The 17502-nt window shown below is 38.3% G+C and overlaps 1 protein-coding gene across 1 annotated transcript; it reads left to right on the top strand.

Moving 5' to 3' along the window:
- The first annotated feature begins 265 nt into the window (after window positions 1-265).
- On the top strand, window positions 266-17290 carry IWS1 (interacts with SUPT6H, CTD assembly factor 1). Its single transcript, XM_029084977.1, has 13 exons — window positions 266-418; window positions 6365-7079; window positions 7669-7867; window positions 8119-8176; window positions 8531-8631; window positions 9393-9543; window positions 11219-11301; window positions 11589-11718; window positions 12871-12988; window positions 13776-13887; window positions 14104-14160; window positions 14350-14461; window positions 16890-17290. Exons 1-13 carry the CDS (start codon window positions 266-268, stop codon window positions 17019-17021), a joined length of 2121 nt encoding a protein of 706 aa, XP_028940810.1. The 3' UTR covers window positions 17022-17290.
- Window positions 17291-17502: the final 212 nt, after the last annotated feature.

The following is a 17502-nucleotide window of genomic DNA, read 5'->3' as shown; positions in this document are numbered from 1 at the left end:
CGGGTCCGCTTTCGTGGTCGCGGCACAGCGGCCGCCTCTTCACGGGTTCGCAGTTTTGGTTAGTGTATCAGCCGCTGCTTGCGTGCCCGTTAGAAGCAGTTTTGTCATCTCGTTGGGGGGTGCCCGTGGTGGGTTTGTTGTAAACCTCCCCAGTAGATGCTCTTCGTTTCTCTGTGTTGGTGCGCTGTTAGAAGGAGAGTCTGATTGTAGCTCTGCCTGGCTCCCTGTGCATCGTCACTGTCAGTGCTCTTTTAAACACCGGGGGATGTCGCTGAGTTTTACTTTTCTTAACTTGGGAGCAGATGATGGTGGAGCTACTCCAGTGCAAGACGAACGAGATTCAGGATCTGATGTTGAAGATGAAGGAAATGAGCAGCATTCTGGATCTGAGAATGGAAGTGTAGGACACCATTCAGAGGTACTGCTCGCACTTTGTATAGATAAAGATTTCTGTTCTATTAATTATTAGTTTGGGGTTTTTAACTTTTTTAATTGAAAACAGCATTGTTTTCTTACCTGAGACTATGTGTTTATTCAGTTGTCCTTCAGGGTCCCACCTGGCAAAACTTTACTTCCAGAAGGAAGTATATAAGATAATCTCTTAACCAATAAGTAGGATAGGGTATTTTCTACTTTTCTTCTTAATTGTTATAGTAGCATTCATGGTTTTGTACTAGAAAAAGTTTAATACTGTTATTCTCAATTGCCAGAAGATAAACTTTTTAGGTTTGAAATTCTAAGCAATGGATTATGAGGAATTTGGAATTTTACCTCAAATTCTGCACTGTAATGTAAAACTACACATTATGGAGGCATAGATTTCCCTACCAAAGAATAGATCCTCTCTCATCTTCTGTCTTTCCTCTCAGATGTGAACGTTGGCTCTCAAGTCTATTTTGTGCTATGTTTCCACCTTGTCATTCACAAAGGAGCAGGTCTCCATGTGGAACAGCAGCAGGTTCAGGTTCCTAAATGGGATCTGATCTTCCTCTGAAGAGGTTCTTGCTTCAAGAAGCCTACAGCATGAAAAGGGTGGTAATGCCTTGGTCCAGGGTTGTATCTGAGGGAGAGTCACTTAACTTGTGGATTGACTGTTTTTTAGATTTAAAAGAGATTCTGATAAAACTGAAGGTTCCCTTTAGATTTCTAGGGCAGTTTTGGACTTAATCTTAATTTTGAGGAATTTTTTGTGACTAGGAAGGAATAATTTTGGCCTGTGAACTCATGTCTTCTGCCAGCAAAGTTATGTAACGGAGGACTTTTTGGTACTAATAAAAACATTAATCAAAGCCGTTTCATTCTGGTCTGCATACTTTGTTGCATTTTACATAAAGATCAAGTTTGAGTCTGACTGGGTTTTCAGTGTTTATACATTTTAAAAATTGCTTAAAATGCATGATGTGATATACTGTAGCAGCCTGATGTGTTGAAAGGCTCAACTCTGCTCTTTGCTGTGTTATAACTTGCAATTGATTTTTTTCCCCTGCTGTCCACCTCTTTATTGAATTCATACTTCCCTCAGAATTAGAAAGTAGATAAAGATTTTATGTTTGTATAAAATGAAAGTTCTTTCCACGTGTTTGAATTTGAGTGTAAAGCAGATTTGGATTTTGGGTTTTTTTTAAGGTGTTGATATTTACAATGGAAGAAATTGATTTGGTGTGAGGCAGCATCTCTTACTGTGATAATCAGGATTTCAGTGTGGGAGAAATAACTGTCTTTCAAAGGGATTTAGTACTTCTGTTTTAATGAAAAAAAAAAAGGTAATGAGTGCATGGAGAGTCATGTTGCTGCTGCTACAGTAATATTAAGTTTTTTCTGTTGTGTATGAAAATTTGGTCATTTGTTCTTACTCTTTTGTACCCCTGTGGGATTTTAATTTTACTTATTGAGGCAAAGTAGTTGGAAATCTGGCCTAAAGCAGGTAGTTGACTATTACTTACATCTTCAGTGTGTCTTTTTCAGATTTAAATAACCAGAAAGTGCTAGGACCTGTTATCATTGTTAAGTGATCCTCTTCATGTACCTGCATTATTTTAACAGTCTTGTTCTGTGATGGCTGTTGAATATTCCTTTGTAGATAAAATACTTCAGAAAGTTCATCTAAAAAAAAAAAAATAAAAAATGAACTAAAGCACCTTTATGTCCAACAGTAAATGTGAACCTTCAAGCCTTAGTGCTTTACTTGATTCAGTTCAAATCATAAACATTTGAGTATTTTGTTTTGGTAGGAAGTGTTACATTCTTAGTTTTCCCTACATCAAATTCAAAATGCAACTCAAAATGCAGTACTATGGAAAAGCTGTCTCTGAAAGGAGTAGCTTTCATTTATTTATCCTATTATTTACCTCCTTAAATATTCTCTCATCCTCTTATTTCCTTCATCTTTAGGAATATGTGGGAGGAATGACACTCAAAGGTAATAAAACCTTTGAGACATCCTAATCAGTTAAGTCTATTTAATTACTATTTCGTCTCTAATTTAGAACTCAGATGTAAAGAACTGAAATTTTAAACTTTCAACCTTTTTTTTCAGGTTCTTAACTTTAAAGAAAAGGGGAATCCTGAGGAATTACTTATGTAGGTCTCAGGTATGTGGGTTTTTCTTTTCCACAATTCTTTTCTGGCTTTCCTTCCCCCAGTCCCACTTTATCTATAAATGTTCTCCTTGATGTCCTTACCGATTCTGCTTTAGACAAATAGAATTAGATAACACATAGTTTTAGTACAGTAATGAATATGAAATCATGTTTACAGTGTTTGTACAAGTCAGGCTGATACAGAAATCTGTAATGACTTAGATTCTTACACTTTCACCAAGTCGCTGCTGTCTTCGTGAATTAAGTTCTGGTTTGACTCTGACAAACATACAGATACCTTATATTTCTGAAAAAAGAGAAACTTGCTGATCTGCCTATGATGGTTGTGTATGCCTTAGTTTAACAATTGTTATTCACAAGATTGTAGTGGATGGGTCAATTTTGTTGAACTTACTAAATTATCAAAGTAGTACCTCTTAAAAGTGGCTGCATGTTGATCCAATAAACTACTTGCTAACTGAAATTTTTATTTAAGAGGGTACCTAACAGGGTAACACTGTAAATTTGATTTTTATGTATTCCTTATTTTATACTGTACTAAAGCCTCATGTTATACAATTCTTTCTGTTAAAAAAATAAGGACATCTCAATTAAAATGTTTATAGATAAAGAGGAGGAAGAAAAGAAAGCAAAGGAATTAGAGAAAAATGCAGTAGCAATTACCTGAGACCTACTTGTTTTTGAGGATGTCTGATATTTTAATTATTTGGAAAAGGAAAAATAGAAAACTCCAAAATTATATACTTTATTTATTTGAAAACATCTTTTTAGAGACGAACTAGTAAAAAAAAAAGGAGGGGGGGTGGGTGGAGCGGAGGCTCTCGTACAGTTTAGTCACCTTACTGTAAAGTTGCATGCACTTTTTATATCAAGTATATTCCAAAACAACCACAGATTAATTGTGTTCAGAAGACCTTTGCACTGATGTCTGTGGATTGGGCCTGTCCTGTGTAGGCTCTGAGCGAGTCAGCTCTGTCTCAGCTCAGTGTTAGAAGATGCACAGTTTTCTTAGTGTGCTGAGTCTGAGGTAGTGTGTGTCATGTTTCTGCTGGGCTTACTGACTTGGCTGATACAACTGTGCTTTTTGAGTCAACTCTGGTTGTGCTTTCCAGACTCAGGACTGTCTGTGCAGAGGCTCCTATATTATCTAGGTGGACCTTCTGTAGGTGATTATATCACAGTAGAGTTCAGCTGCTGTAACCACTGGGATTCTGTGGTGCAGGGCACGGTACAGTCACCATGTGAGCTGCTCTCTGTCCCCAAACATCTTTGTTCTCAATAGAGTGATTGTCAGTTTGCAGTAACCGATGAGAGATTCAATACATTTTAAAGTGCTTCAGTAATAATGCTGTATAATTGTAATGACTTCTTACTGAGTATTTTGCATAGGAAGTTCCTTATAATTTAGTATTATATTCTGAATAGGTGCATATATAACCTGCAGCCACACTTTTGGTCTTAGAAACATTTAAGAATCATTATGTATTACAGTTGTTTTTCAGTTTTGTTTACTTGTTCTACGAAGACTTTCTAGACTGGCAGCTGGGAAGGTGAAGTGCCTAATAGTTTAAAAAGGATTATTTGTATTGTTTTCCTTGGTTTTGTTTATTAGGGCTGGCATAATTATAAGTGCCTATTCAGCATTAGCCATCTGAAAGCAAGAGAAAAAAAGACAAGTCCACCAAAAATTAAATGGCAGGAAAATAAGGATTAAATAATTTCTATTGTTATAAGCATCAGTTTCAGTGCAGACCTCTGCTTTTCCATACTTGTAACACTGCTGTAAAATCTAAGTTTCCTATACTGATTGCAGCTGCAGTTGTCTTTAATCTTAAATGATAGAGTCAGAGGAAATCCATACACATGTTACTAGTTTTTATGTGGGAGATACTGAGCAGAAGAGGGCAATCAAATTAACTTTTTGGTAAGAAAAAAAGAAGTAAATAGAATCCCATAACAAACAGAGAACAGTTGAGTGTGTGTATGGTCTTCCTCAGCTGTGCATCCTCAGTTCTGTAACTTCTTAATCTTCATATTTATTTCCTTAAAATTTGAAATTCAGGTTTTAACAGAACCATGTTTCCTTTCTGTAAGGAGAAATGAGAAATACTGAATAATACCACCAGCATGATTCAAAAGACTAGGATTGCTGTAGAGACAAGGACAAGCAGTAGAGAGAAAACTACTCACTGAGATTATCACAGCAGCTGTTTAGTAACTAGCATTAAGTAACATGGAAATAGTGAAGTTGTATTTGAAGTGCATGTTTTAAAATTAGATAGTCCTGATTTTTTTCCATTGTGTAGTAACTTTTGGTTAGTGATTCTGCAGTAATTTAGAAGTTATTTTCTTCATTGTTATCCAAGGGAATAAATGCATAAAGTCCAAAATCTTAAAAACCAATGTTATTTACCACTTAGTATAATTCTGGAGTGAATTCTAAAAGCAATTGAAAGTTTAATTTTATTTAAAATTCCTTTTTAGTCATACATTTTAAAGATTAATAGCATTTTTTTTTTGTAGGCATAGGATGGGTACACCTGCATTGTTGTGTGTGGCTCTGAATGTGGGAATAGAATACCTGTAGAAAATAAAAATAGAAAGTCTACCTTTCCAAGGAAATTAAATTGCTAACAAAAAAGATTTGGTAGCTCCAGGACATACAGGTCTTAAAGTATCTCCTAGGACAATACACAGTCAGCTTGCAGATTTACTAGTGGAAAGAGTCTAGCTGAGACAAAATCACCCCTGAGGAAAGCCTGGCTAAAGAGTATAGTTGAGTATGTAGGAAAGAAGTTCCCTTTACAGTATTGTTCTTTTCAGTTGAAAATGGGATGATTGTGGCAGTGACTGTGAGAGGTCTACCAAGGTAATGAGATGAGTGTTCAGGAGTCGTGGTTTTTTTTTTTCCTTGGGTAAATGCAATTGGGATTTTTTTTTGGCGAATAGAAATAAGATGTTATAGGAAAGAAATCAAGATGTTATCAGTAATGATATTGACAGGTGGCTTGCGAAAGGTTTTTCCAAAACCGGACTGTGTGGCTTTGTTTTTTCTACACAGCAAAAAATATGGAAAGGCTTGTGTTTCAATTCTAAAGTTTTAAGGAGATTGGTGTATTCATGCATCGGTTACCGCAGGTGTGTGGATAGGCATGGGAGCTACCAGCTGAAGGGAGAGAAGAGTTGAATCTGTTCTTACATTCTTGCACTTTGAAACACAAAACTTATTAACCATAATGAAACGTCTGACTAAAATGTATTCCTGGTTTTTGGTAGGCTTTTGGTTTTGATGTGTTCTTGCATAAGTTTCCTTGGCAAAGAAGGAAAGGGTGCAAGCTTTTTTGAGTTTCACTTGGAAAGCAATGCATGTGCAGTTTCAGTAAAATGTGTTTCATACAAAAACCATCTGTTTGAGATCATAAGAAAAATGCGAGATGGTCTTTCTTGCCTTTTTAACTGGATTTGGACTAAACCACTTTGAAGGCCTGACTTCTAAAAATAAAAGCACTAAGCATTTAGCCTTGAAGAACTGGACCCTTCTTAGACATGTTTATTTGAGTGTTTTAAAAATTCTGTTACCATTTCCAAAATATGATTGAGCTGCAGGGTGGAGAGACTTCTGTTGATCTCTAAATATTTTTCTTGATCTGAAGTATTTGATAGTCCCTTGATGCAAATTGTCTAATAATGATTTCTGTAAACATTTTTTGTTTACTTTTTAAGTTTTTTTTGCCTAGTTGCCTGAGATTATTTTTCTCTTTCAGAATGAACACAGTGATGGAGAAGATGATGGGCAAATGGGAGAGCCTCATGTGACAGACTCTGAAAATGAAGATATCCCAAGGCAAAAAGACAGTGACTCAGATAATGAGGAGCCTGCAAATCACAATGTAAGTGATTCAGACAATGAAGCAGCTCATGGAGGAAAAGACAGTGATTCTGATACTGAGGACCATCCAAATCGGCATTTAAGTGACTCTGAAAATGAGGATGCCTTAAATCATCGCGCAAGTGACTCTGAAAATGGAGAACCTCAAAGGGATCACAGTAGTGATTTTGAAAATGAGGAATCACACAAGCAACCGGCCAGTGACTCGGAGAGCGAGGAGCTCCACAAGCAACCAGCTAGTGACTCGGAGAGTGAGGAGCTCCACAAGCAGCCAGCCAGTGACTCGGAGAGTGAGGAGCTCCGCAAACAGCCGGCTAGCGACTCAGAGAATGAGGATGTTTCCAGACACAAACAAGAAATAGAGTCTGAGGACAGCGATGGGGAGGACAGGAAGGAGGAGGTGCAGAATGATTCTCATCATTCAGATAATGAACATGTAAGGGAAGGATTTCAGGGCTCTGACAGTGAAGAGGAAGCTCCTAAGAGACGAAAAATATCAGACAGTGATGAAGAGGAGAGAGAGGAGGAGAAGGCAGTGAAGAGGAAAACAGCTATACTTTCTGACAGTGAGGATGACAATGAGAAAACACGTAAGGAACTGCAGTGTGAAAATAAAAATGTGATGTGACAAGCAGTAGTGCTAGAGTTAAATAATTGTTTTTATGTGAAGAAAGCATCCAAGATAAATATGAAGCCATAAAGCAAATTTCTTTTTAGAGCGCAACTGCATTTCTAGAAGCTATGGTTCTAACTGCATTTCTGTGTGAATGTGTATCTAATACTTTTGAGTAATAAGTAAGTCTAATAGAAGTAAATGGAAGACTGCAGGGATCTTGCTTTATACTGGCATTTGTTGTCATGTTGTCCTAGTCATTTCTCTACTTTGTTTTTATTTCTCTAGTAATTTTTTCCTCTGTTTTTTTCCATACACTAGGGATGAGAGTCCGTTTTGACATGACAAATTTTTATGGATAGATGTGGTCTATGAAAACTTAAGTTACTGATTGAATAAAAAGATTTTAGAACGGATATGTTTTTTAAGAAGTTGCAGTGATTCTGTGTAGGAAGGCTAGTCAGCTTCCCTCTTGTCCAAACTCTATTTGAGAGAATAGTTTTTGGAGAGTGGCAGTTGTCACCTCTGTTACTAGGACGTGTAGTAATGCTTCTTTCTGTTGGCAGCTGCAAAAAAAGTACGAATCCTTTCTGATGTTGAAGAATCTGATAGTGATGCTGCTTCAGATAAGTCTGAGAAAAGGAAGAAAAATATTGTATCGGATAGTGAAGAAGAAGAAGAAGAAGAAAGAAAAGAGAATGCTGGGAAGAAAAAAGAAGAGAAAGATCTGTTTGGCAGTGACAGCGAATCTGGAAATGAACAAGAGTAAGTGCTTCTGGGAATATGAATTCCTTCAGGGTTGCAGATAGTGAGACTGATCATGAATGGAGAATGGATGAATCCCAACAGAGAATGATTGTCCACCTTCATGGTGGTGTGAAGAGGAAGGTCAGTAGTAGGTGGCAGAATGAAAGGTGGATCTCCACACAGACATTAGACATTTTGCAGAAATTATTTGCAGAAATGCACTTCTCACTTGCAGTCTAAATAGATAAATGTTACTGTTATCTTCACAGGAACCTAATTGCAGATATATTTGGAGAATCTGGTGATGAGGAAGAAGAGGAATTTACAGTAAGTGTTACTGTGGATGACTCTTGTTGAGTTGCTGGATCTTATCTTCATGGGAAGGTACTCCAGAATGACTCTTTGTGTTTGAACCCATGTTCAAGGATGTGCTGTACCAGGGGGGAAGCTTGGTTTCCGCTGGGCTCACTGAGGTAGCCTTTGGGTTAAATAGCATTTACAGCTCTTCTTTTGGGAGAGTTACTGGTGTGAAAGTCACAGGTGGAATTAGGAAGCCTTTGTTCTTCTTTCTTCTAGATCCTCTGCGGACTTATCTGAAGCTTTTTGAGTATCAGTGTCAGGTGCCTGAGTAGATGTTCAGTCTTAATCCATACACTGATTTGCACTGTTTTTACCCATCAGGGTTTTAACCAGGAAGATTTGGAGGAAGAGAAAGGTGATGTGGACATGAAGGAGACAGCAGATGAATCAGACTCTGATGATAACATCAAAAGAGGGAAGCAGTAAGTCAGTGTGTTGCATACTCTGTTGTTAATAGCAAATGCAAGATTTTAGTGAAGACTCCTCCAAAGACTGCCTAGACTTCATGGTTTAGAAAGGCATGGGACTGTGTTACTGCAGAAAGTGTGTTTTCATAAACCACGACAGAAAGTCCTCTCCCAACTTGTACAGTTTAATCACTTAGCAGTCCATAGCAGATCACCGGTGCTGCTGCTTCAGACAACAGTATTTCATGGCTCACATCAAAACCTGAGTGAAATTTATATGTAACATCTACTTTTAGAGCATCTAACTCTACTTTTAGCAGCCCAGCATTGGAGTCACAGGTGTGTTTCTCTGCTGGTGTAAGGGATAAGGTATGGCAAAACTTGCCACCAGCTTGTCTCCCGTTTCCTTTCAGTCTGCTCCAGTAGCATCAGAGCAGTGTTTTGCAGGTACAGGAAAGCTAAATCTTTGTCAGCTTCAGTGACAGCTTTAGTACATTTTGAACCTGGGATATTACATGTGTGCATGTTGTTGGCTATTTCATCAAGGTCCTGCAGACTTCTGAGGGCATCACAAAGCCATTGAAGCCCTTTGCTAGTTTCCCAGTTTGTATACTGAGGATAACTAATTATCTTACAGGGACACTGAGATATAATGCTTGTGGATTTATTGGAAAATTTTTGAAAGGTTACTCTACAGAAATACAGCATTATTTCCTACAACAACAGTAAGATTAATCCTCTTCTGACCATTGTCTAACTCTTTTCTTGCATTTCAGTATGGACTTCATGTCAGATTTCGACATGATGCTGCAACGAAAGAAAAGTATGAGTGGCAAGCGTAGACGAAACCGTGATGGTGGAACTTTCATTAGTGATGCAGATGATGTGGTCAGTGCTATGATTGTGAAGATGAATGAAGCTGCTGAGGTGAGTTTTGTAGGCTCCAAAGACACCTTAAAATCCAGTTCCATTCCATGGGAAAATCTTGTGATCAGTAAAATGTGACTGGTGTCAGAATCTGGCTGGTACTCAGGAGGACACTATGGAAAGCTTCCAATATCTAAATAACTGTTGAAATGTTATTTTGTTATTTTGAATTAAAACACTTCTTCTGTAGAAACTTGGAGAAAATATTTATTCATTTTAAAGATTAAAATTAGTTAACTTGCTGAACTTTGATCAACTCTCCTATAAAAAGGGATGTATACATGTTCTGTAAACTACGTGAATAAGTATCAAACACTGCAAAAGGCACTAAGTTTTAATTTCATTATACAGTTACTCACATATGTAGTACTTCAGTATTTATTCCTGAGAGGAGCCCTTTTCTAAACTGTTTGAATGACAGTACTGTGGTAAGTGTTGGTAAAGCAACAGAATTATGGGGAGTTCTGCCATGGCAGACTGTCTTTCTCAAGGAGTCATGTATAATATGTTCCTGTGCAAGGTTCATGGGGTGCTGCCTTTTGTCAGATATCTTCTGTTCTGGTTATAATTTTGTTGGAGAGACAATCAAATTAATGAACAACACTGCGAAACTCATTAAAACTAATTGGGGTCAATATACAGAACTTTAGAAAGAGGAATCTTACAGATAACAACAACAACAAAAATAATATTCCTGAGAACAAGATAAGAAGGATAATGTGTTTGGGGAGGAAGGGGAGAGATAGCAATCTGGGAGATTACTGAGTCTTTCTTGGTCTTGACGAGAAAGTCTTTCTGAGACAAGGTGATAGCCAAATGTTTCAAATGAAGCCATGAAGTTTGAAGTGCTGGAGAGAAGGAAGAGCTGAACTCCAGTATTTTGGTGTCTTTATTTCTCTAGCATGTGCCTGTCAAACCATTCTGGGGCATGAAGAGGGGAAGAAGGGCATTAGAAGAATCTCCTCCCTTGCAATAAAAAAACATTGTGCAGAAAGAGCTTTCAGTAGATTAAGATGAATGGAAAGGAATTACCACAGCAGGACATACATCGATTGATTGTAATTGGTCTTTTTGATATGGGAGCCCAAGAACTGAACAGATAGTGATGCTAAAAACCAAGACATATGGCCTTGGTCACTTTGAAACCCAGACTTTGTTCCAGCACGTGATGCACATTTGTGCACTTTTACGTTGCTTGCACCATACTTCATCCTAAAATTCCAGGTTATCCAGTTACATTCTTGGTTGAAGTGAATACACATTTTCTCACTTTCCATTGTTTTGGTTAGCTATTTTTCTGTTGTTCAGGTGAGATTTTACTAACAAAATTTCTAGGTTATCTCTGCATAGCTAGCATGGTGGACTCTGCAGACCTCCAGTTTATTGCAATCAACCTAAATCATGAAGTAGAAAAAAAAAATTTAGGGGGCATCTCCTAATGTGGTGCTTTTAAGGAAAATGCTGACTAAGGTGGGCACCCTTTTTTAAGTGAATTCATCATATAATGTGTTTTGGGTCTGTAGGAAGATGGAGCAGGGTACAAAATTAGTGTAATCCTGCTAAAGTTGCATTACTTGTTTAATAGACTAATCTTTTTCCTGTAAATGCTGTAAAGGATGATAGTTGCTGATTACTTCTTTTCATTAACTTGCACTGATTCTTCAACTTCCTACAGGAGGATCGACAGCTGAACACACAAAAGAAACCAGCACTAAAGAAGTTAACTTTACTACCAACGGTAGTTATGCACCTTAAAAAGTGAGTTGTCATTCTCCCAGTTAATTATTGTCTTGGGGAGTATTTGGAATTTGGTGGATTTTATGGAGTGACATTACAGTTGTACTGAGTATGCAGTGAAACACTTGAAAGCTTTCAAGTAAACGCTGGAGCTAGGTGGCCTCAAAACCGTAAAATTCTATGTAATTTTACCTGTTAATTTGACATGAAACAAACTCAAATGCACTGTTGTGCTGAAGTAACATCACATCTTAAGATTTTGATGTATTATATGACTTTGTGATTTCTCTTTACTTTAAACTTTCTAGGCAGGACCTCAAAGAAACTTTCATCGATAGTGGTGTTATGTCTGCCATCAAAGAGTGGCTTTCTCCTCTTCCAGACCGAAGTCTGCCAGCACTAAAAATACGAGAGGAGCTTCTAAAGATCCTGCAAGAGGTTTGAAACTGACTTTTAATCATGTTCAATTTGTGGCTTCTCTATAGCTTCACAGTCATGTGCTTTAGGGAAATTTTTTATGATAAATGTACTGCAGCTGTTACCAATGGACTGTGCAGTGAAATACACAAGGAAGCAAACTCCAAAATAGATGTGCCTGTTTAAAAGTTGCATCGTTTTAATGAGCCCGATGTTGTAGACATGCTGTCTAGCTGAACAAAATTTGGCCAGGGAACTGCAGCCACTTAATGGTTGTTACAGAAATTTTGCCCGTGTTCACAACAAAGCGAATAGCTCTGCTAGCAGCAGGCCAGGACACGTTTCTGAGGGTCTCGGGTGAACTATAGACTTAAAGTTCTCTACTCTCCCTCGGGGAGTTACGTGCTCTGTCAGTTCTAGATTTTTGATAAATCTGCGCTGCTTGGTCACTTATCTTTCCTTGTTCTCAGTGGCTCATACATTGTGATTGTCACTTTTATTCGTCTTTGCTGTGTTCATAAAATAAACGTGGCATAGTCTTGGTAGTGAAGTAGAAGTGACATTTTTCTTGCAGCACCACTACCTGGCTTTATTTGACTGAAGCTCTAGAAATATTTCTCTTTGCTAAGAATTTGCAAGAGTTGTGGCCTGAATTTATATTATTTGGCCCTGTCTGTTTCAGGTTTATATGTGAAATTCAGTGAAGAGTCATTTGCTATGTATCCCCGAGTTTTTCTCTCTCGGTCCCTTCTCTTTTCCAGCCTATTAAAGTGTGCACTAGAAAGCCCATCGTACTCAGTGTAGACTTTTAGCATTTGTAACTAAGCTGATTCCTTGATACTTGAATGCTTTTGCCACTTAAGTTTTTAATCTTTATAAAATGAATGCTTTGAAGGCACTAACTTAACTCTTGGGTAATACAAGCAAAAGAACATTTGGAGTAAATAGTTCTGGAAATGTATTTAATTTTGTGTATAAAATCCAAGAAAGTTAAGACAAATTTCTAGGTTTTGATGTTTGATACTTTAATCAATTCCTAGTGGGACAATGAAAAAAGAGTAATTTTTTTCAAGCTTATTGTGAAGGTGAGTTTTGGTCTTTTTGCCAAGTTCAATGACACCATTAATGTTCAGACACCATTTCTTGCTGTTTGACTTTTCCTTTCCCCTGCAGCTGCCCAGTGTGAGCCAAGAGACCCTGAAGCACAGTGGCATTGGAAGAGCTGTGATGTACCTTTACAAACACCCCAAAGAGTCGAGACCTAACAAGGATATGGCAGGGAAACTAATCAGTATGTCAACCTCCCTTTGCCTCACGTCAGTGAGATTTCACTGATAATTTAATTTCTGCATCAGTCTTTCAGTTGCATGTTTTATCTGTCGTATGTAGTAGAATTTATGCTGCGATGTAGGAATCTCACTAATCTGTTTCATTGCTTTGTTTGTAGAGCTCTTGACAAATGCTGTTGCATTAACTTCTGCATGCACCTTTTCCTGTTTCTTTCATTCTTGTTCTGAACCAGAGGATGGCGTTTAATTTGCCCGGATTCTTTCTTGGCTAGTGGTCCAGACCTCATGTATATAAAGGCAGGAAGGTGCTGCCCAAAGACTGTTTATTCCATGGACTTCAGAGAGATCTTGGATGACTGAAAGTTTACTTCTTAAACAGCTGTGTAGTGCATTCCATTCTGAATGACTGCAGACTGATTATAAACGTGTTAGTTCTTTAGGAACTATTTTGCACATTTCTAAAGTAACATTCACTGTGGTGTGCAGGAGTTCCTGGCACTAAGTATTCTGAGAGCTCGGAGAGATTCTAAAAGAGCAGGCAGCAGCAAGAGACTTCATGGCGGAAAGCTCTTTCTTACTGTCCACAAGGCTGGATTTGCCTGAAATATTAAGAACTCAAAAATCACTTACTTGGTTGAAAGGGGGCATAAATATTTGCCATAAACTTTGAAAACTGTATTTGGTCACCAGAGTGGCTTGGAGATAAACTTCAGAGGCCTATTTGGAGGTAAACTTCAGAGGCCTAGTGTTTGTGAACCTTTTTTTTTTTTTCTCCCTCCCCCCCAATAGATGAATGGTCTCGACCCATCTTTGGCCTTACCTCAAATTACAAAGGCATGACAAGAGAAGAGAGGGAACAGAGAGATTTGGAACAGATGCCTCAGCGAAGGAGATTGAGCAGGTAGGAGTAGCAGGCAGAAACATGAAATCCTTCTTTCTTTCTAAGATTCATCAAGATAAACTAAGTGGTGTGTTAAGAGAAATAAAAGGATTATGAGTTACGACATCTCTTTTCTTTTACCACACTTGACTGTCTTCTGTCTTTGAAAATTACTATATAGTAATATATAGTAATATTTTCCCTGTATAGATGCCTATAAAATTTTTTTTTTTGCAGCTCTGGTGGTCAGACTCCCCGCAGGGACCTGGAGAAAGTGTTAACTGGAGAGGAAAAGTAGGTTGGATTTTTTTTATTATTATTATTTTTATTAGAAAGCATTTCAGTGGTACTAACTATGCAATTTGTTAGAAAGTTTTAGAGGCAGCGGTTCTGCAGCCTCTTTCAGCAGTAGAACACGCTATATTGCTCATACTCCTTTCTGTGTAAGATTTGTCTGTAGCAGTCACATATTTTTTTCTGCAGGGCTCTTAGGCCTGGAGACCCTGGGTTTTGTGCCCGTGCAAGGGTGCCAATGCCCTCCAACAAGGACTATGTGGTCAGGCCAAAGTGGAATGTGGAGATGGAGTCCTCCAGGGTAAGCACTGCGGTATGGGGATAGCTCAGCCTCTCCTAGTGACTCTGTACCCAAGCTGGCTCTGATTAAGCCAGGGAATCTGTCACCCTATTGCTGTGGTTACTGTACAATACAGTAGTTCTTGTAAGTGCCTCTTCTAATTTGAGTAGACAGTAAGTTCTGCTCTCAAGTGGGCTGTTTTAAGCTCATCAAATACTTGCACTCTGCTACCGTTGCTCCTCTAACCAAAAAGATTTTCATGTTAACTGTTCTAGAGTTTCTCTCTAGGGTGAGAATCTGATTACAGGCCTCTTATTTTAGAACATTTTGAATTAAAGCTGCAATTCAATAATTGTGTCACTGATACTTTTATACCCCTCGCAGTTTTTGTATCATGTTCTTCTGATAATGGTCCAGTGTGGGAAAACTTCAAGGTTTTTGTAAGCATTAACAGCTTCAGTAGAGGCCTTTGCCTTGCTTTTATTTGGTTCATCCATCTACCTTGTACAGTTTTAATTTAAAAGCAAAGTACATGGTAGAAGACATGTGAATGGAAGAAGTAATAATTACTGTGCTTTCTGCTGTTATCTCTCCTTCTGTGCATTAATTGAGATATTGTTTCTAGCCCGGGACTATTAAGAGAGGTATTAGTCGCTTGGAAAAACACAAGAGACGGTTTGCTGAACAGAAACGACTCAGCAAAGTTCATCGGGCCATCAAGTTCAGCATTGAAGGCAACAGGATGCCCCTGTAGCCATGACACTCTGCCTTCCCCAAGTTTGAGAGGTATCCCTCAAGGGAGGTGTGAACAGTGCATGTGCTTCAGCTGTTGGCAGTTTGCACATACAGGGAAGGAGTGTGTACACCCTAATTTAAACTTGGGAAACTCTTCTCATATTCTCTCATGTCTGTACTGTGACCTAAAAGGTACCTTGTACAGGAAAAAATAGGCTGTAGCACTAACATTTGCCATGGTACCTGTCTTGACAGCTTCAGGGTACCCAAATGACAGGTGTTAAATGAAAATACCTATTCTCAAAAATAGCTTTGCACCACCTGTGGTTTGAATGCTCTTCTGAGATGACGAGGTTCTCCAGGTTTACCTGAACTGACACACAGGAATTCTTGGCCCTGTTCATAGGACCTCATGTCACTGTATACCAACATCTGTATACCAACACTGTATACCAACATCTGTGGCTGACGTTCTACTGGCCCAAAGGAAAGGATTTTTCACACCTACTTTTTCAAGGAAGTTGAGTGATGTGTGACTTGAGGGGTGGTTGACAGGAGGCAGAGAATGAGAATCCCCTACTGTGAATGCAGGGTGGGGGAAGATTAATCAGTGATGTATCAATGGGGGAGTTGTTTTGACAATATTTAGTCTGCATTTCAGTTCTGTGAGCAGGGCTGCCACAAACTAATAGTGAGAGGAAGGGACTAGCACAAATGGTAGATAACTATTGAGTTTAAGCTTCTTATTTATTTGTTTAAAAACCCAAAACAAAACAGTGAAATTCCAGATATCATTTCAATGAATAGGGAACAGTTTTATGAATAAAGTTAATTTAAAATCAGTGTGTCAGGAGCGCCTTCCTCAGTGATGGGAACAAGAGGTTCAATTTCTAACAGATGTTTTGTGTCAGATATTAAGTAGCATGTTGGCTATCTATCTCTGTTTCTCCCAAACTTAAAAGGTGAGAAGTTTCCATCATTTAGTGTTTCTGTTGTCTAGTTAGGGCAAACTGCTTTCTAGACTATGGATTGGAAGGTCCTCCCTGTTTGTCTTCAGTGGTGTTTCTTTACAGAATCACTGTATTTAATCTGTGCCCAATAACTGCTGTGTCATCTCAGTTTTTTATTTGCAGTTAACATACAGAGATAAAATGCAATAACTCTCCTAATAACTCGTATGGTCAGCTTAGGCATTTCTTTTACTTCTCCCTACACCCCCTTTTCCCAATAATCTTTTGCTTTTCTAAGCACTAATGAGTGACCTTTAAACCAAATTGCAGTTTGGAATTGCTATGTCAACTCAGTCCACCTCAGTTACTTTGTATTTGTTTCTAAAAATCTTCCCCTCCACAGGAAGTAGTGCAGTATATTTCTGATGCTAAACTCCAGCCAATATAGATAGAAACTATTCCAAACTGTATATTCAGCCAACATGTGAACAACTAACATGGTTATTAATCCCTGTAATGTGAAAGCTTTACTGTGTGATGTCTGTGAGCCTGACTACCTCCTTATATGCGATGAATATATTGGGGGAACCATTTTATCCACTTTGAGGGGAGAGAATGTGTGCACACACACATGCATACAACTGGCTGGAACCAGTGGCCTCATCAGCTCCCTCTTGCAGGTTTAACCTTGCATGCATCACTTTTCTTGAACCTCTGGGACGTCTGCTTTTTTTCAGTGGTAATTACTAGTTTTATTTTTTAAGTTCCAGGGGACCTCTAAGAAAGGGGTGAGTCGACTGGACAAACAGATGCGGAAATTCACAGATATCAGGAAAAAAAGCAGATCAGCCCATGCAGTGAAAATCAGCATTGAGGGCAATAAGATGCCATTGTGACCCTTCACAGAATACCCCATGATCTCTGCTGTAAGACAGTACGCTCATAGACTCTTTGGACACCTTTAAATTTTTTAAGAACTTGTTTGGGTTTTTTTAGTGAATCTTTAAATTGTTGGTTCAGGTTCTGGTGTAAGATGTTGTCCGAGGACTGTGAATACGGGGACTTCTTTCTCCTGATTGTATTTAAACTTGCTCTATTGTGTCCTTTGTACAGATCACGTACTTGTTGTATTGCAACACTTTAGACAATAAAACATCTTGTTTTTTCGGGGGGCTGTCTGTTGATTGCTGCTGAGAATGTATGTGTAGTCCACCTGGTATGTGGAAAAGCTACTAACTGTTAATTTTCTGTTTGTCATTGTCCATTTCCTCTTTATTCAATGCTTTATTAATCAGTTGTTCTGTCTTTGGAGATCTACATGTTTTGGTTAGACGTATTGACCATCTTCTACTCAAAGGATTTCATTTTTCATGAGAG

The sequence above is a fragment of the Antrostomus carolinensis genome, unplaced genomic scaffold (genome assembly GCF_000700745.2).
Source record: "Antrostomus carolinensis isolate BGI_N321 unplaced genomic scaffold, ASM70074v2 scaffold15295, whole genome shotgun sequence".
Taxonomy (NCBI): Eukaryota; Metazoa; Chordata; class Aves; order Caprimulgiformes; family Caprimulgidae; genus Antrostomus; species Antrostomus carolinensis.
The sequence above is the reverse complement of the archived record's forward strand: the minus strand, read 5'-3'. Positions and strand labels throughout refer to the sequence as shown.